We start from the raw sequence: 17,870 nt of genomic DNA on the forward strand, positions 1-17,870 counted from the left end.
ACTTGATGCACCCACTTCACAGCCCTTGATGCACTCACTTCACAGCCCTTGATGTACTCACTTCACCGCACTTGATGCACCCACTTCACAGCCCTATATCAGTACATCCCGCCTGTCATTAGGCGCCTTCCTCCACCACACAACCAACCTACTGCCGCACATTACTTGACATCACACCACGCACACAGTCACCCACTGCGGCTCATCCACCAACATGTCGAAGCGACCGCTGACACGAGCGCCAAAGGCTGCCAAACTCCGCACATGCCTCGACTTCATTGATCGGAAGACTCGGCAAGAACACCCCCCCGGCACAAGCAAGCATCATGACGGCTATGTCTACGATCCGAGTACTGAGTAACTCCTGGATAAGCTTTGGTATAACTTGGATACCGACTCCCTTCGAACCACCATTCAGCAGATGTGCGACAAACTAGGCTTCTGTCGCAGACTGCAAGGCGACAGACTTGGAGATTGCCGATCTGCTTAGAGTCCTTGACCGCGCCAAGAAGACTCCTCAGCGAAAGAAGTTCAACATGGCGATAGTCGGAAATCAAGGTGTTGGGAAGAGCTCCACAATCAACGCTCTCATGAATCGTGATTTGGTCGACGCATCCGTAAGTTCGAGCGCGTGCACAGCATTTGCAACCATCATCGAGTACAAGGACGGCGCTTGCGATGACGCCGAACAAAGTGGTGTCAAGGTCACCTACCTGGAACTTGGTGACATCCACGACTTCATGCAGGAGCACATCCGCCGCTAAGCAGACGTGTACGCACCTACCGAGCTCGAGGACGAGGAATTGAGCGAAGAGGAACATGAGATATCAGAGGCAGACGACTACGACCACGTCGACCACGACCACGACCACGACCACGACCACGACCACAACCACAACCACAACCACAACCACAACCACAACCACAACCACAACCACAACCACGACGAGGAATCCGCTAGAGAAGAATCCTCTGACGATCTCCTGGGCGTTGCAACCACACGGCCCGCCAACAAAACCCCAAATGCAAAAAGGTGCCCAAAGCACTGCAAAAGGCTGTTGACATAGCAGAGCACTTTTTCGGGATCCTCCGTTTGACCCAGACGGTACTGGCATCCCCGCACTTCGACAAGCTCTCCTGGCGCTACCAGCCGAGGGGAACTACGAAGATCTGTCTAATCATGTCTTCGAGGTGTTATCCGATATCGAAGAAAATGTATTCACGCATCCTGACCAGGTTTGATGACGACATCGATGTTACCAATTTGCACAACTACTTAGTAGACTGTCTCCCTAAGCTAGACACTACGCTCACAAGTCTATTCGAAGTCGCTCCGGAGACACTCGTTCCCAAAGCATGGGATGATACAACGAGGAGTAAGATTGCTCAGAGCATCGAGACCCATCTCAACTCTTATTCACGGAGGCGCAAGAGGACTCCGTAGAGAAAGCACAATACCAAAAGTTCTGGCTTATGCTCCGAAATGGCGGCATGTCGACATACAGTCTTCATGCCGGCAAAAATCTCAACGAAGAACTCCTGGGCAAGTACAAAGGCTATGTTCTCAAGTGGAAGAAAGCAACGCTGCCCAAGGCTCAGGAACTGATGCGTGAGCTCGACACTCCAATCTAAGCCACCATCAGGACGCTAGCACAGCGCCTGCGAGATGCCGCCAGTATCCCAGCACTGAAGCAAAAAGCATCCGACACACTGGAGAAACTCGCGCATCGCATCACTCTGCCTCAAGACAACCTCAGCACCCAGCTCGAAGCCTCAGTGGTCGAGAACTACAAACACTTCACTATCGAGGACGACATCAAGTGCCCCATTGCCCGGGAGATGAGGTCGGCCTACGACTGCATCAACGATTTGCGCATGCACGAACGTCCCAAACAGCGCAGGGGCATCTACAAGCTACAGTGCAAGGAGCTGATCGCGGTAATCACCAAGCAAAACGACAAGAAACCCGCACTCCCCGACTCCATCGCAAAGCAAATCAGGGCTCGTCAATACGAGCAGTGGGAGGCCATTGAGGCGCGATACATCGAATCTATCAAGCTGCTGTTTGGAGATTTCGCGCAGGCCTGGCAGAGCTGCTGGAGAACGACGTGGTCATGTCGGCAGAGCACATTGGGGTTCGCGCGGATCTGGCGAGGAAGCTGCGAAGGTTCAGTGCGACGCTTGCCGTGCTCAACGCCCAGTGTCCTGGTGCAGAGACGCGGCGCGCTGCGAAGAAGGCGAGGACTGTTAAGATTAAGATGGAGGTAGATCTCCTTCCTGGCACTTGATCGTGGGGCTGATGGAGGCGTGGATGCTTGCATATGGGATAAAGTATGACATTGAATTTGAGAGCATCAGGGATGTACGCATTCTTCTTTCAACCCATGAGATAGCTTTTCAGACACAGAGTAATCGGCCGACAGAAGAGATCAATAGTGTCGTTCCTTTTTCCCCCTTCCCTTCCTGAACGCCTTACATCGGTTCCGAAAGACCGCGCCTTCTACTTCTCTTCTACGAACATGACGAGTACGCTCGTTTGCTGGCTTCTCTCTAACATTCTCTTTCGCCCGGCATGCGACGCTGCGCCGCATGCTGCTTCGACATTGTGCAGATTCGCAGACATACACTTTTGCTTCCTCAGGCTTGGCTCTTCATCATTACAAAGCCGGCAATGTCTTCAGAGGGCCTGTTTGGTGGTATTGTCTTCGATCTCGCTTTTAGCCTGCTGTACCGCGCGCGGTGGCCACAGAATTACCTTGACATACGCGCAAAGGGCATGAACACTCTCACTTGACGCCACTACTTGTACAGTGGCCCCCACGTCCTCGCCCACCTATACTCTTTATAGACCCTTCCTACATCATTCTTTGTGACGTCCGCAACTCTTTCTAACTAGCCAGTACTACCACAAGCTCAGCTTCCGGCTTTGTCGGCAGGCCACGCTTAGCATCATGTCTATGTAAGTGCCTCCCGGATCATGCGACTTCCTTTCAGTGATCCAGACTTCTGATTGTGTAAGCACAGGCAATCCAGGCTTCTGGATTCGCAGCGGCCGGCGAAATTACTGTCCTTCTCTCGATCCCAAGAGCGCGCCACGATCCAGGCTATCGCTTACGATGCGATTTTCGAGAAACTCCCGTACCACCCGTGGTACAGCCTCGATCGCAACTATGCAACGACCCAGATTCACCATATGTGCTCCAGCCTTCTCACCACCATGAGCAAACGTTCCGCCGACGATGCTGAGATCGAAAAACTCTGCGCAGCACTGGAAGAGGCCAAGACAGTATCGCACAAGAAGAGTCTTTGTATTGCGATTCTCCGCGAACAGGTCATGGGAAAGAGACAATGTCTATGCTCAGCTTTCGGTCGTGACCTTGTGCATGTCTCATCATCATCTTCTGCATGCACGGCATTTCCGACTATCGTCGCGCACAAGATCGGTGCCAGCGATGATTCCCAGGAGAGCGATGTCTTAATCCAGTACCTAATGATGCAGAGATCAACGACTGTGTAGAAGAGCAGACTCGGCGATACAGGGACGGGTTCCCTCGTAAACATTGAACTCTACACTTACACCCACGATCAATGCAGTCTGCTGCAAGACCTGTATAACTTAAAGTCCGGAATCGAAAATGATGACGACGAGGAAAGTCAAGAGTTACCTCTGCTTAATGATGTCCAGAGGGAGCAGATCATAAAAAGCGCCCGAACAGCCAAGAGATTCTTCAGTGTTATCTTCAAGGCCGACAGCAGCCCAGAACGGGGCGTCGAGCTGATGGATGCCCTCTCTTCTGAGGAAATGAGACATGCTAGCTTCATAGCTAAATACGTCAGGTATGCCAAGGAGCTTTTGCTCGAGATCGGCGCACACGGTGGCTTTAAACATCGTCTGGTAGTTCCTGACAAAGATCTGCCTGAAGTTTAAGAAGATACTGAGCGACTGTGGCCCCTAGTGAAGCCCCTGCGAATTGAAACGGGCCACATCCTCCTGAGGAAAAACTTGGAGTTCCTTGACCTGCCAGGTATGCAGTTTTCAATCATGCGAAGAACCTCACTAACACACATATTCGGCTTTGGTGACGACAATCAAATTCGTACTGCATTGATTGAAGAATTCCGCCAGCGGGCAGACTTCGAGATCGTCATTGCTTCAGCTCTAGCGAATCGTGACCAACGAAAATCACAAAGTGTATCACGATCTATCACTCAAACGCCTTGGAGTGCGAAATAATCTTCTAGTTGCGAATAAGTCTGACGTAGGTGGTCTCGGCTATACAGTACTTGTGTCATATCGAGCTCACTGTTGCAATATGTGCTTCTGGACGATCTGGCACAGAGGGTGCAGTCCATAAGAGAACCTCCATCCATCGAAGCATGGTGTTTGCAGCAATGTTCGAAGTTACGCAGAGCACAGACAGAGAACCATCGTCTGATCAACGAGTACCAGGACTATGTGCTGCAGGCACCAGGAGCTGCATACCTCAAACACGAAGCGGATAACATCGAGCGGGCTCTCCGCGAGAAGGGCGTCCAGTTGAGAGTGCTTCTCAAATCTGCTCGACAATATGCAATGTGCGAAGAACCCTTATGGTTACGAACCCCCCAGGCTCTCTGTCGAGGCTGCAGGAATCTCTCGGCTGCGACAATACCTGCTTGGGGTACCAGCTCGGATGAACTACGACAACCCCGAATATCACGTCCATGAGATGCTACCAGACATTGTCAGCCAAATTCTGCGCATCCTTGGAAAATTCAAGGGCGACTCTATGTACGAAGGAATGCGTCGAGACCTCGTCGCTTGGCTTCCAAGACTGGAGATCACCCTAGACGATTTTGCAGATTGTAAGATACCAAAGAGTGTAATCAAGTCCTGGGGCGCCGACAAGGCTGAGGAAGGCATTCTGAGAGGTATCGCAAGCATCGTGAAGGGCTTCAGATATCCAAGCCCGTTCTGGACAACATTCCTAAAGCTGCTCAGAGAGAAGGGTATGCCTGTGAATGGTGTAGCCAAAGGTCTCAATATGAACAACGAGATCATGGTCATCATGGAGCCATTCATCAGACAGTGGCGAAATCGAATCAACGGTCAAATTGGGGACCTGACCACAAGTCTCAACGCACCAGTGCAGTTCATACTGGCACAGCTGAGAGCGCATATCGAGAACTTGACGCGCCATGCTGAGCTGAAGAGCAACGCGAGCGCTGCGCTCGAAACGAGGGCGCGCAGAATTGGACTCGCACAAGGCAAACTCCGAACTGGACTCGAGAGCAAACTGCGCGCCACCTACGTCCATTACAAGACCGAGACAAACGTCTATGCTCCAGTGGCTCTGGCGATGAAGCCTTTCTGTGACACAGTGCTCGACATCTGCGGCGGCAGAGGCGCATACGCGCGCCATTGCAAGGGCCTGCAAGAGAGCCTCTGCGCGCCCGAATATCCGATGCAAAAATTCTCAGCGGTCATGGCCACCAATATCGCCGAGACGCTGAAGGAGCGCTGGGCGCAGTGCTGTCGAGATCTCGTGTCCGAGGTCATGGCCCAACTCAAAGGTTTCCGCGAGGCTGCTGATGGGCTCCTGGACAGCGGCAAGTTTGTCAAGACGCAGCATCAGAGGCTCCGCGATGAGCTGCATGAGCTACTTTTTGTGTTCAAAACGGGCCCTGTGAGGGCTCAGCAGGCGTGCCCGTGGCTTGAGGCTCCGGATACTGGGGTCCTGGGCAAGCGTAAGGGGCAGGACGATTTGCTGTGTGGGCTTTAGGTCAAGCGAAAGAGGGTTCTTTCTTGGCAGCTTCAGGCAAATTTCGGTGTCTGCACAGGCAGTGGCATGGCTGCGAGAGAGGTTTTTGGTTGGGGTGGAGCAGGCACAAGAGCCGGTCATGAAGAGAGAGTCGAGCCCGCGAGGCTCCCATCCACCCCTTATCCTCGACGATTTCTGGGTCAGCGTGGGCTCTTGTATTGGGAATCCGAACGAAGAGGAAGGATCTGATACACGGTGTCATAAAATTGAACTCAGCCTGAGGATCTTTAGATACTTAGATACTTGGGCATACTGATATTAATCACACCTGCGGTTCTAGATACTTGATCAATGACCTGTAAATTCCTGAATCTTTTGTCGCGCATAGTGTTCGACGCATAAAAAAACAGGGTTTGTGGGAATTCAGCAAACGTGCTCGCGGCGCAAGGCTCCAGATCTGGGTCCCCTGGGCAAGCATAAGACCTAGGGAAATTTGCCCACGAGATGATCTTATCAATGGTGAGGTAGGCTCAAAGACTTTTCATTAGGAGTCTGCCAGGTTCAGCGGTTTGCCGGCGTTTCTTCTTTCAGAATGGGGCAGATGATACAGGCGTACTCTGGCTTTTCGAGAATGAGAAGCTGAATGGAAACTGCAACTAGAACATTTCGATCTAAACCGAACCATACAAGCGTTATTTATATCGGTACACTCATTGTCGCGACCCCGTTAGCCGTGTTGCTGCAGCCCACTGCAGTGCGGTGATGATTCCTCGTCCCTTCACTGAGACCACCCGCGAATCGCCACCGCGTTGCCTAATTTGTGTTCAAGCGAAAGCCCCACTTTCAGAGCTTTGGTTAATCACCGCAATGTTTCTGCTTTTGACCCGTGGTAGCAGACAACGTTCGGTCTCCTCATTGGACGTTGTCGAAAAGGGTCTCGCCAACTGCCAAACTTGAACCAGATTTTCACCGACATGGGGTTTGCGCACGAAAATCACGAAAGCTCCTTTCATCAACTCTTCTCGCTTCGCAAAGAACACCCTCACGCCACCACAGACTGCGAACGCATTCAGACAACTGACACTCGTTCAGACCTTCCCGATCCCGCATAGCTCTTTCACTCGACGCCATCATTTCTGATACACCAGACATTGGCTGAGAGAACAAGTTTATCACGTCCGATCAGCTCTTTGAAGTGCACTTCATTACCGCAGCGCTGGCCTGGACGAAGAATCTCGACGCACCCACTGCTGGGACGACCAACAAGATCGAAGGCTCGGACAAAAACAGCCTGCTGTTCCAGTACGTAAAAAATTATGTACTTCTGTATTTGCCATAAGGATTGTGTCGCAGCCACAGCGAGTGGCGATAAGTCCATCGTCCTTGGAGCGTTTGATCAAGACGACCAAAATGACGATGCCGACAACAACACGACTCCAAACGTTGCGCTGACTGACAACATGCGGCCTGATCAGAGGGATAACGATCCGACTCTTCAAGTTCAGTATCCTCCGCTCTTCGTCAAAACTAAGCAGACAACATGCACCGATGTGGAGGGGTCCATTGGGCGATGGCTGTTGACAAAGACAGTCGACGATATCCGGGAAGTCAATGATCACCCAAAGACGGAGGTCACGTTCAGTGATCATGTGAACAACTTCATTCAGCTGGTCAAGGCCACTCACTCATCTGAAGATAAGAATAAGGCTCACAAGACGTTGCAGCACTACGTCGTCTTGGCGTCGACCGCCAAGATGTACGGCCAGGTGAAGAGAGGAAAAGAGAGGAACCTATTTAAATACATAAAGAAGCATGGTGACGAAATTCACGCTGCTGGAGAAGCCGATATTTTCCACGAGGTTCTGAGGCAGGCGAAGTTGTTGAACAAGTCGTTGAGCCGCAAGCAGACAAAGATCATTGCTGATGTCATCGAACGTCTTGCGAGCAGCTCAGCAATGTCGCAACATACACTGATCGACAGCAAACAACGGGCTACGATTGCAGAAACGGACACGATGACGGCCGAACTTCAAGACTTGAAACAAGACATCGATGGGGGAAATCCCATTGTATGTACAGAAGACTTCATGAAACATTTCCAGACACTGTTGGCAGCTGTCGTGATCAACGTCGAAGCGAGGTTGCAGTTTCTGACGATACAGAAACGGAACGCAATATTGAGAGTGAAGTCGGGCGGGAGACTCTCCTTGGAGATCTTTCCAAAATACTTAACGCGCTGACCCAAGAAGCATCGATCTGGCTTAGGCTATTCACAATACTCAAGGAGCAGCTCCGTGAATATGTTGTCACAAGTTTGGGCCTCATTCAGACATTGTTCGAATTGACGAGCTCGAATCTGCCGCAGTACCCAGAACTTCCTGCTGGCTCGACGACACCTCTGCCACCGAAAAAGTCCGAGATCTCGAGCTCTGAGAAGTCAGACTCCTCCATAAGCGAGATTGAGGAGGGATTCGAGAAGACGAAGATCGATCCTGACGAAGACGGCGAACCGTCTTTCTTAGATGCCAAAGAGGGTGTCAAAATGGGCGACGGCCGCTTTGACGTAATTGGACCTCATTTTTCTGCATTATACGGCTCTCGCGTTTTTGATGAGTTGAAGGAACCCGACCGCACAAGATCAGAGAATGGAAGAGTAGATCAAGAAGACCAGGTTCGAGGAAATCTACATTTCATCGGCATTCCGGGATCAGCAGCTCCCTGTTAGAAAGTTCCTCCGGGAGTTTGAGATCGAACAGGGGCGACCTCTGACGGATGAGAAGTTCCAGAAGATTGAGCGATGGCTGGACGAGAAGGGATACGGTTTTGCCAAACAGAAGCTCTACACCACCACATCAGAAAACCGCAGCTTCACCAGAACCTACCACTGCGAAACTATCTCGATGCGTCTGTTTCTGCTCGCTACAAATCGAGCAAAGTTCGTTGAGAAGACCGTCAAGGCGAATGACGGCGACTACAAGAACTCGCAACGTATTTTGCCTCCAAAGGAGGTTACCGACGCATTGCTCAACACCATGAACATCCTCCCAGTTTCGAAGCGTTGTTGCCCGACCTGTGATGCACTTGTAGAGTTCATCAGAGCTGGCATCAAGCTTGATATCCTTTATCTAGGGAACTATACTATATGGTCTGCCATTGCCTTACCACCCTGGATTCCTAAAGAGCCGCGAGTATGTTTTTGCAGAAGGCAAGGCCAAATTACGCAGGAGATTTGCGAAAATTTTGGAGAGTAAGCAAGTCATTCCGAAGTCAAAGTCGCCAAAGAGCGATGATAGGACATCTGGCCATGCACGTGCTCCTTTACTCACGTTGTCACCCCCAGAGGGACGATCAATGAGCGATCACTTCTTTTCAGACGCTTTCGGTGACTACGACTCCCGTGCAGATCGGGCCGCCCCGGGCAACAGAAAGACACTTACTTCGGGTTTGTCGGGCCTCATTGTCTCGGAGGCGTCTCCCTCAAAGGCTCTCCCCTTCTCAGCCGGTCCGTCGATGGCATCATCCCCTCCTCACTACGTCCCAGTTGCCGATGACTCGCCACAAGGCGCTATAGGACCACTCCCACCTCCAACAAGCAGTTCAACTGCGCCCGCACTCGGCGCTCCTAACTTGGGCATAAGTAAGACACGGAGTAAGCTTGGGGGCCCTTCAGCAGGTGAGGTTCATACAAGGTCTAGCTCGCTTGAGCTATCTCTTGAGAACATCTCACTTAAGAAGAAGAAAATGCAGGAGAAGAGGCGGACGGCAGTGAAAAGAAGAATGACGAGTTGGATATATTGTAGACCTGAAGGAGCGCCGTTCAAGATCACATTCAGCTTAGAACGGATTCGGTGTATTCGAGGGGGTTTACGGACTATATCGAAATCTGGCTGCGCAGCAAGCTGCATGCCATTTATTAGTAGGGAAGCGATCTAGTGTGAGTCCGTGATTGACTACGAGCCGTCTTCCATAGAGTAAATGAGCGACCTGGATACGCGCCGACCGTACACTTATATGCAAGCCTTGTCCTCAAATAAAAAACGCAAACGTTGTCCCCAATTCCCAGCACTTCTTGGCTTCCAATCTATCATCATCCTATAACGTCTCGTTTACCTCCAGGCGCCATTTTGTATTTTGATCCATCGTTTTCGTCGCTCAATAGCTTTGATAGGTCTCGCACGTCTGACAGCGGCATTGACAGCGACCGGAAACACTCCGCTACTTTGACAGCTCGATAGCCTCGCTGGAGGACGCTACACTCAGTAGCTTGCCCCTCCAATCCTTGCAGCGTCTCAGTACCAGAATGAGTATTTTGAGAGCCTCACGGCTGTGAAACGCATTGCTGGTGTGCAAGAGACAAATTGCATCTCTGCGAAAGATGAGTGGTCGAGGGATGGTTCATTGCACCGTGCGCCTCACGTCGACCCTTGTTCGTCATAGCTCCAATCTCCCGCAGCTCTCCGCAAGCATTACCACACTAACCATCCTCCTTCATAATCTACGCCCTAATTTGTACTTTCTGTTCTTTGTATATGTTGCCACATTTATAGACTACCATATCTGGCCCCCGCGGTCACGACAGCCCTCACGATCGCTTGTAGCTGCCACGGGTCCAGCGTCCCTACCTAAGGCAGGCGCATCCCCTCATACCTCTTCTCTCAAAATCTCGCAGGCAGGCGCCCTCCCGCCACGATGGTGGGCCCGCGCAAACCCCCGGCTCTGGCCGAAGAAAGCGCCGAGGTCGAGGTACTCTACGCCAACATGGACAAGATGAAGACGCTCACGAAGAAGATCCAAGCGTCTGTCAACAGACTCGATGCCAGCGGGAAAGCAGTGCAAGATGCAATCAGCCCAATATACGGCAACACACAGAAACTCCAGATTGCGACAAGCAACATCGATAGGGTGATTGAGGCAATTGAGAGACTCAGGGCGCCGAGAGATCAGAGCGAGCGCGAGGAGAGGATCATCAGAGCTGGGTACGAAGAAGCTGTCGGACAGGAGTATCAGGACTGACATAGCACAGGCCCGGACGAGGCGACCTTCGCGACTACATTGCATCTCTCGACCGGACCACAATGGCACTCGCCGACCTGAAGCGCACGAATCTTCGATCAAACGAACAGGCGATCGCGCAATTGAACGGCCTCCTGAAACTAGGAAACAAGCAACTGGAGGACGTATTCCGGAGCATACTGGAAGATTGTTCGAGAACGAAGCTCCAGGCCCTGGAATTTGTTGCGAAGAACGAGCCGTTTCCACACCTACCGGGGGAGAAGCTGTCGACTCTGCGCGGTATCAACAATCATATCTCCCAAGCTGTTGCTTCCACATCGCAGGCGGACTTGTCTACAACGCCAACACAGAGGAAATACGCAGACATTCGAGGCAGCTACCTGGAAAGCTCGTTGGGCAGCCTGGCTCAGGCTTCAGTCGCTACAGCCAGGAAAGTGCAGCCTGATGCACTGTACAAGAAAGGGCAGAACGGGATTGGCACATACGTGCAGGCGATCGAGGGAATCTTCGTTGCTGAGTACGATAATATCTCCAACGTTTTCGCGCGGCCTGAATGGATGCCAGTTTGCGAGGCGACCTGCCAGCCCTCTTTGGCAGAATTCAGCCGGACACTACGTGAGCTGAACGGCCACATTCAGAAAAATCTCCTTACCGACTGCTTCCTCGGGTACGAGATCTGCGGCATGGTACGCACGTTGTCTATACGCCTACAAGAATCCACTGGCACACTCAAAGGTCAAATCTATGACAGCGTCAAGCCCATTCGCGAGACGTCAAAAACCTCCTTAAGCAAGCTGATCGAAGATACCAGAGTGCGCACGCAAACGCTCGTTGCCCTACCGATGGACGGAGCGGCTGTTCCAATCACAACAGAGACCATGCGCCGCCTGCAGGAAATGCCCAACTATTTGGACCCATTATCTTCGATACTGGCATCATTGGGTGAAGGCGGGTGGAACAACCCTTCTGCAAATACATCATCAACGACCCTTGATGTCAGCCCTGATGTGGTCAAGCTGTTCGCGTCGTATGCGTCTGACACAATCGACACCCTGATCCAAAACCTCATGAGCAAAGCGAAGATCTTGTTGAAGGGCAAGACCCTGCAGGGCATCTTTCTGGCGAACAACATAGCTATTGTCACTCGAGTCGTTCGCAATTCCGAGCTTGCTCCACTCATGGAAAGCTATGCAGGAAAGCTTCAAGCCTGGCGCAAGACGAGCTCAGCCATGTATCTCGAAGCCTGGCGAGAGCCGTCAGGTCATCTGTTAGACGTGCAGTACACGAATCGCTCCAAGGATCGGCCACACTCTGGTGGCGGGGCAGCCGACTCCGCAGCCATTGTGAAGGGTCTTGGGTCTAAGGACAAGGACGCGATCAAAGAGAAGTTCAAGAATTTCAACACCATCTTCGAAGATTTAGTCGCGCGCCACAAGACGTACGCCATGGAGGCCGAGGTGCGTTCGGCATTGTCGAAGGAAGTGCAGAACATCATCGAGCCCCTCTATAATCGCTTCTACGATAAGTACCGCGAGATTGATAAGGGCAAGGGCAAGTATGTCAAGTACGACAAAGTCGAGCTCAACAAGGCGCTCACAAGTTTCGCTTGATGCATTGTCTTTGGCATTGGATTGGACTTTTCGCACAATACCCTGCGTTTGCGTTTTTTTCATTGAATCGAGGTGGGCACTGGATAGGCGACCATGCATGCGACAGGAGTTGGATATATAAGTTATACATCATTGGGACCGAAGATGGTGCATTAAAGAGCCACGCACGGTAGGCCAGAAGCAGAGAGAATAGTAAGATGCGAAGGTAGCACACCGTACCTATGTGCAATCCGTCTGCTCCTTTGAGTGTAATGCTGTGAGGAAGCACATCCCTTTTGCGCGCCGATCGCTGGGGTGTAATTTCCATGTTCTTGATGTTGTGGCACAGTGTGCACGTGACAGCTTCCTTTTCGAGCCCTGTGGTGCGCGACTGCCACTCGAGGCACGAAAATACAAGAATCATCCCACATCGACGTGCAAGCTGTCAATTGCACTCTGCAGCCGCCAGACGACATCTACTGCGCGCTCTGCACCAATTCCACTTTTCTTCTCGACTGTACCAACCGTGGCTCACTGAGCGGGGAATTTGGCTTAGCGTCAACATTGCTCTCCAATCCCTGCGAGTACGCTTCGCTGGTGGAAAGGGGTCTGGTCAAGCCTGCCTCCTTCAACGTCGCAGCATCCACGCACCCACGCTGTTCACGCTCGCAGTCACCTGCAGCCTCCCAATTCCATTGCTCAGAGAGCATCGCTGTACGCGAAAGCATAGCTAACGTCGACCGGTACGCCGCCTCGCCCTACGTCCTCCTTGTTTCACTTTATTTCTCCGGGGTTTGGCTTGCGTCGCGTCTCCAGATTGTTTGGCAGAAACCACGGGCAGCCGCTCCACGCTTTGAAGACATTCTGCTGATCACGCATCGCCCAACAGACGCCTCTCACTTCACACCGTTCTCACTGCGACCGCAGCTCGCACCGCCGCCATGGGTAAAGAACCCCCCAGCCCTCATCTCCCGCGTCTACGGCAGCTGCTTGAGCTGCAATCTCCCTTACGGCTCTAGGCATACATGCTACAGCGGAGGGGGCGTGCAACAAACTCAATGCCGCTCTGACACCGGTTGATGTTGCCGTCCCCAACGGCCGCAACCACCCTCCTTCCCACACACAGGGGCTAACGGCTAACCGTAAACACAGAATCCAACGGCGCCGTATCGCCCGCTCCTCCTTCGCGTGCGTCCCCATCACCACCAACAACCGCGAACGGTCCGTCTATTGTGGATCGCACATTCGCCATGGCTAACAACCTAGCAGCAACACCCCAGACCATCACAGCGAAGAACCCCAAGCTTGCAGCACAGATGGCGCAGGACCTGAACATCGTGCGTAGAAAGCTCACAGGCTATGTCGGTTTTGCAAACCTGCCCAACCAGTGGCACCGCAAGAGTGTGCGCAAGGGTTTCAACTTCAACGTCATGGTCGTTGGTAAGTCTGCACCAAGTCAATGAGCCGCCAGCGGTGCACTAATCGAAAAACAGGTGAATCTGGCCTCGGAAAGTCCACCCTCGTGAACACACTGTTCAACACCTCCCTCTACCCGCCGAAGGAGCGCAAGCCCCCGAGCATCGACATTTCTAAGACTGTTTCCATACAGTCTATCAGCGCCGACATCGAGGAGAACGGCGTTCGTCTGCGATTGACCGTGGTCGACACGCCTGGTTTCGGCGACTTCATCAACAACGATGAATCGTGGGACCCCATCGTTAAGAACATTGAGGCACGATTTGACGCCTACCTGGACGCCGAGAACAAGGTCAACCGCATGAACATAGTTGACAACCGCATCCACGCTGTTGTGTACTTCATCCAGCCTACTGGACACTCGCTCAAGCCGCTCGATGTCGAGGTCATGAAGAAGCTGCACACCAAGGTCAACCTGATCCCAGTTGTTGCCAAGGCTGACACAGTATCCGACGACGAGATCGACAACTTCAAGAAGAGGGTAAGACTCTGCCCAGAAACAAAACTGCGTTTATACTGACAATTACGAGATCCTCGCAGACATCAAGCACCACGGCATCCGGATCTTCGAAGGGCCACGATACGAGCTCGACGATGAAGAGACAATTGCCGAGAATCAGGAGATCATGGCCAAGGTTCCCTTCGCTGTTGTTGGTTCCAACGACGAGGTTATCACGGCTGATGGCCGCAAGGTCCGTGGTCGTGCCATGCCATGGGGTGTTGTTGAAGTCGACAACGAGGAGCACTGCGATTTCGTCAAGCTGCGACAGATGCTCATTCGTACCCACATGGAGGAGCTCAAGGAGAACACCAACAACATGCTCTATGAGAACTACCGTTCTGAAAAGCTCACAGCTATGGGCGTCCAGCAAGATTCCAGCGTGTTCAAGGAGGTCAACCCTGCGGTCAAGCAGGAGGAGGAGCGCTCTTTGCACGAGCAGAAACTCCAGAAGATGGAGATGGAGATGAAGATGGTCTTCCAGCAGAAGGTCAACGAGAAGGAGAGCAAACTGCGACAGAGCGAAGAAGAGCTGTACGCCCGTCACAAGGAGATGAAGGACCAGCTCGACAGACAACGATCGGAGCTCGATGAGAAGAAGGCACGCATCGAGTCCGGCCGGCCGCTGGAAGAGAAGGGCAAGAGGAAGGGTTTCTCCCTTCGTTAAGCCCGTCTCCTTGGTGTCAGTACGTCTTGACGTCCTGCTCGGCTTATACCCCCCGCTTCTTTCTCTCCTCCCTCTTACAGACTTGTTTAATATGATGCCGCTTGACGATACCACTGGGTGTTATCGACAGACGACTAATTCACGGCGGTGTGGTTTTGGCGGGAAAAGGCAGCGGTGTCGTCTCTTGGTCCAGATATCCCCGGCTGTTGATTGATACCAACATCATTGCGCGCCTTCCGGTTCCCTTGTGTTCCCTTCAACTCTTTTATTATTTAGTACATGGGGCAGTTGTTCTCGGGCGACGTGGGGGAGCGACAGGATACTTCTTTTCATGTATTCTACAACCATCGTAGCGAGAATTTCCTTTGTGAGTAGTGAACTGGATCTTTCGACATGCGCTGAGTGAATGATCATTATTACGAAAGCTCTCGCCTCAGCCTTCCAAGGCTCACACGTTTGCCCTGCCCTGCGCCTTTGACGATCGTCAGGGTGCGGCAGGCGTGGAAGGGCGCTATCAGGCTCGTGCACGCCAGCCAACAGCTGGAAGTGGAAGCGCGAACAGCATTCCGTCATCACCCCAAACGCCCACGACCTGGTTTACGTGCCCGGCTTGAAGCTACAAAAGTTGATCGCCCATTCCTCTTCATACAACCTCATCCTCCGCATATAATTTGCCTCATTCAACTGTTGAACTCCAATTTGGGGTCTATCATCTCTTCGTCTTCGGTAAGTTGCACTCATTGGGTTACGCACAGGGAGCGGCGTCATAAGCAGCAGCAGCGGGTCCCGAGCGCCGAACAGACAGCGCCAGCCTCCGCTTCTTGCCAGATTGCACTCGACCCCTCCGCAATACCCTCAACTGCCCTGTAAAAGCTCGAGTACCATTGGTTCTGCGCCTTGCACATAGCAGTCTTTACCCTGAGCTTCGCTGACTGTATAAGCTGCACATTACGTAGCCCACACGACACAGTCGAAATCCCGCAATGGCCCCTCCTCCGCCTGCCAATCTTCCTCTGGGCCAGCGCCTGGCTGCGCTTGCGCAGACCCTCCAGTTCGCGTGGTTCGCCGGCCACGTTACTCTGCTGCTGGCGTCGCTGAGATACGGTCTTTCCTACATTACCTTCAACTACAACTCTGCGTGGGCCGCCTTTGCGTACCGCACAGGCTTCGTTTCCGCTTGTGTCACATATGGTATTGTTGTCTACAAGGCGTACCGCGCCCGCATGAGGGCCGGCAAGCAGGGCGGCGTCATGGCCCTGGCCACCGATGAGAACGTCCAGTACCTGAGTAAGTTTTCGCAGCATATGGAGCTCTCAGCAACTTTGCAGCACAAGCTAACAGCACCTTAGTCATGGCGCTCGTCTGGCTGTTCATGCGCCAGATCCCTCTGGCTCTGTTGCCTTTCACAGTCTACTCCATCTTCCACGTTGCGACCTACGTGCGCTCCAACTTGATCCCTACTATCAAGCCTCAGCCTACTGCTTCGGCGCCTGGCGCTAAGCCCACTTCTTCGGCTTTCGCCGAGACTATTGGCAAGTTCGTGAAGGAGTATTACGATGCTAGCATGACCTTGGTCGCACTTCTCGAGATCGCTCTCTGGTTCCGCGTTGTTGGCTCCGCTCTCATCCTCCAGAAGGGCTCGTGGATCCTGCTCGCCGTCTACACCGTCTTCTTCCGCGCCCGCTACGCTCAGAGCAGCTTTGTCCAGGACGCCATCAACCAGGTTACTGGCCGCATTGATGCTCAGCTTGCCAATCAGAGCACCCCTCCCGCTGCTCGCCAGGGCTGGGCAACCTTCAAGAACATCGTTCGTCAGGCTGCTGACGCGACCGACATCCGCAAGTACGTCGGCGCGCAGCAGGGCGCTGCTCCCAAGAAGGCCCAGTAAGCGCTTCGACATGCGTGCGACAACGACCTGCCTTTGATGACTCGCGGTGCTAAGAGCACGTTGGAGGTCTGAGGTATGACAAGTTATGACGTATGAGCTATACGGTCGCCACAAAATTGAGAGTCGAAAGTTGGAATGGATAACGAACGAGTGCGTTCATGGATATGTTGAAAAGTGAGCGGTCCTCTGCTCATGGCGAGCATGACAGAACGGAGCTGAAGTCGGATTGGTCTGCATTGCTATCCATGTGTAACCAGGATATACCTCTGAGCATTTTCGTAGCTGTAGAGTGGCGTTCTTTGCAATTGAATATGTTATTTCTGATACTCCAACGTTTCACTACGCACAAACGGGTCAGAGCATATATTCAGCCGCACCCACTTTCCACACGTTCGCCAGCCCTTGCATTTACGGCTGTACAGGAGCTGTGGAGGCTGACCTATCGATACAACGCCCATAGCGATGTCTCACGCCGTTCATCTGCTCACACGACAACCCAGAAGACGGCATAGGGAAGCGAAATACGGTGTTTCTGTTCACGCGCTACACTCAACTGCCGTGCTAAAAGTCGCACACACCTAAAAGGCTTTTCGGCTGTGTCTCACTAGCTCCCACAAACTAACACTGACGTACAATGGTCGCCTTTGCTTGCGCATTTTGGCTTGAATCGAACTGGAGCCCAACTTGAAGCGCATAATGTTGATGAATAGCGTCGGTAAGTCTGGACGCGATGTGCGATGATGTGGGAGGCGCGTGTCAGAACATTCGAGTCGAGCTTGTCGTGGAGCTTGCCGTGAGCTTGTAGACTTGTGGACTGGCTGGAGGCTTCGACCGCGAGATGCCGGTTGGCGATATGCAGGGCTTTGTAAGGCCCTTCAGTGGATGCGATGATGATCACATCATTGCAGGTTAAGATGCTCGCAGGTCTTTGAATTACAGACATCAATATTGTGAAGTAAATTCTACAGATGAGACACTCTTGCAAGCTGGCTGGTTG

The 17,870-nt window shown here is 52.5% G+C and overlaps 7 protein-coding genes across 7 annotated transcripts; all 7 read left to right on the forward strand.

The window, feature by feature from the left end:
* Positions 1 to 214: 214 nt before the first annotated feature.
* Positions 215 to 764, forward strand: M421DRAFT_6587 (uncharacterized protein; the record flags this gene model as incomplete). Its single annotated transcript, XM_033596274.1, has 2 exons — positions 215 to 350; positions 466 to 764. 2 exons carry the CDS (start codon positions 215 to 217, stop codon positions 762 to 764), a joined length of 435 nt encoding a protein of 144 aa, XP_033447283.1.
* Positions 765 to 1,491: 727 nt separating this feature from the next.
* On the forward strand, positions 1,492 to 2,288 carry M421DRAFT_6588 (uncharacterized protein; the record flags this gene model as incomplete). The annotated part of the gene is made up of 3 exons (XM_033596277.1): positions 1,492 to 1,609; positions 1,700 to 2,018; positions 2,072 to 2,288. 3 exons carry the CDS (start codon positions 1,492 to 1,494, stop codon positions 2,286 to 2,288), a joined length of 654 nt encoding a protein of 217 aa, XP_033447284.1.
* A 652-nt stretch (positions 2,289 to 2,940) lies between these two features.
* M421DRAFT_394930 (uncharacterized protein) lies at positions 2,941 to 5,856 on the forward strand. Its single transcript, XM_033590079.1, has 5 exons — positions 2,941 to 2,959; positions 3,025 to 3,483; positions 3,526 to 3,837; positions 4,264 to 4,575; positions 4,610 to 5,856. The coding sequence occupies exons 1-5, from the start codon at positions 2,952 to 2,954 to the stop codon at positions 5,760 to 5,762; spliced, it is 2,244 nt and encodes a 747-aa protein (XP_033447285.1). The 5' UTR covers positions 2,941 to 2,951; the 3' UTR covers positions 5,763 to 5,856.
* An 859-nt stretch (positions 5,857 to 6,715) lies between these two features.
* On the forward strand, positions 6,716 to 9,541 carry M421DRAFT_93600 (uncharacterized protein; the record flags this gene model as incomplete). The annotated part of the gene is made up of 7 exons (XM_033598128.1): positions 6,716 to 6,720; positions 6,956 to 7,043; positions 7,082 to 7,814; positions 7,844 to 8,412; positions 8,498 to 8,929; positions 9,009 to 9,414; positions 9,474 to 9,541. The coding sequence occupies 7 exons, from the start codon at positions 6,716 to 6,718 to the stop codon at positions 9,539 to 9,541; spliced, it is 2,301 nt and encodes a 766-aa protein (XP_033447286.1).
* Positions 9,542 to 10,209: 668 nt separating this feature from the next.
* Positions 10,210 to 12,590, forward strand: M421DRAFT_422269 (exocyst complex protein exo70). The gene is made up of 2 exons (XM_033593109.1): positions 10,210 to 10,717; positions 10,765 to 12,590. Exons 1-2 carry the CDS (start codon positions 10,431 to 10,433, stop codon positions 12,362 to 12,364), a joined length of 1,887 nt encoding a protein of 628 aa, XP_033447287.1. The 5' UTR covers positions 10,210 to 10,430; the 3' UTR covers positions 12,365 to 12,590.
* A 746-nt stretch (positions 12,591 to 13,336) lies between these two features.
* M421DRAFT_189251 (Septin) lies at positions 13,337 to 15,096 on the forward strand. The gene is made up of 3 exons (XM_033587970.1): positions 13,337 to 13,783; positions 13,837 to 14,300; positions 14,350 to 15,096. Exons 1-3 carry the CDS (start codon positions 13,594 to 13,596, stop codon positions 14,983 to 14,985), a joined length of 1,290 nt encoding a protein of 429 aa, XP_033447288.1. The 5' UTR covers positions 13,337 to 13,593; the 3' UTR covers positions 14,986 to 15,096.
* A 701-nt stretch (positions 15,097 to 15,797) lies between these two features.
* Positions 15,798 to 17,203, forward strand: M421DRAFT_422272 (uncharacterized protein). Its single transcript, XM_033593110.1, has 2 exons — positions 15,798 to 16,272; positions 16,335 to 17,203. Exons 1-2 carry the CDS (start codon positions 15,969 to 15,971, stop codon positions 16,871 to 16,873), a joined length of 843 nt encoding a protein of 280 aa, XP_033447289.1. The 5' UTR covers positions 15,798 to 15,968; the 3' UTR covers positions 16,874 to 17,203.
* The last annotated feature ends 667 nt before the right edge of the window (positions 17,204 to 17,870 follow it).

This window comes from Didymella exigua (genome assembly GCF_010094145.1).
Source record: "Didymella exigua CBS 183.55 unplaced genomic scaffold M421scaffold_19, whole genome shotgun sequence".
Classification (NCBI taxonomy): Eukaryota; Fungi; Ascomycota; class Dothideomycetes; order Pleosporales; family Didymellaceae; genus Didymella; species Didymella exigua.

Bases quoted from the DNA above. Each gene is read 5' to 3' on its own strand.
- M421DRAFT_394930 (XM_033590079.1), top strand. The intron at 3,838-4,263 runs GTATGCCAAGGA...AGTCTGACGTAG, and splicing joins TTCATAGCTAAATACGTCAG to GTGGTCTCGGCTATACAGTA. The intron at 4,576-4,609 runs GTGCGAAGAACC...CGAACCCCCCAG, and splicing joins TCTGCTCGACAATATGCAAT to GCTCTCTGTCGAGGCTGCAG.
- M421DRAFT_422269 (XM_033593109.1), top strand. From the start codon at position 10,431: ATGGTGGGCCCGCGCAAACCCCCGGCTCTGGCCGAAGAAAGCGCCGAG. The intron at 10,718-10,764 runs GTACGAAGAAGC...GACATAGCACAG, and splicing joins GAGAGGATCATCAGAGCTGG to GCCCGGACGAGGCGACCTTC.
- M421DRAFT_189251 (XM_033587970.1), top strand. From the start codon at position 13,594: ATGGCTAACAACCTAGCAGCAACACCCCAGACCATCACAGCGAAGAAC. The intron at 13,784-13,836 runs GTAAGTCTGCAC...ATCGAAAAACAG, and splicing joins CTTCAACGTCATGGTCGTTG to GTGAATCTGGCCTCGGAAAG. The intron at 14,301-14,349 runs GTAAGACTCTGC...GACAATTACGAG, and splicing joins TCGACAACTTCAAGAAGAGG to ATCCTCGCAGACATCAAGCA.
- M421DRAFT_422272 (XM_033593110.1), top strand. From the start codon at position 15,969: ATGGCCCCTCCTCCGCCTGCCAATCTTCCTCTGGGCCAGCGCCTGGCT. The intron at 16,273-16,334 runs GTAAGTTTTCGC...ACAGCACCTTAG, and splicing joins TGAGAACGTCCAGTACCTGA to TCATGGCGCTCGTCTGGCTG.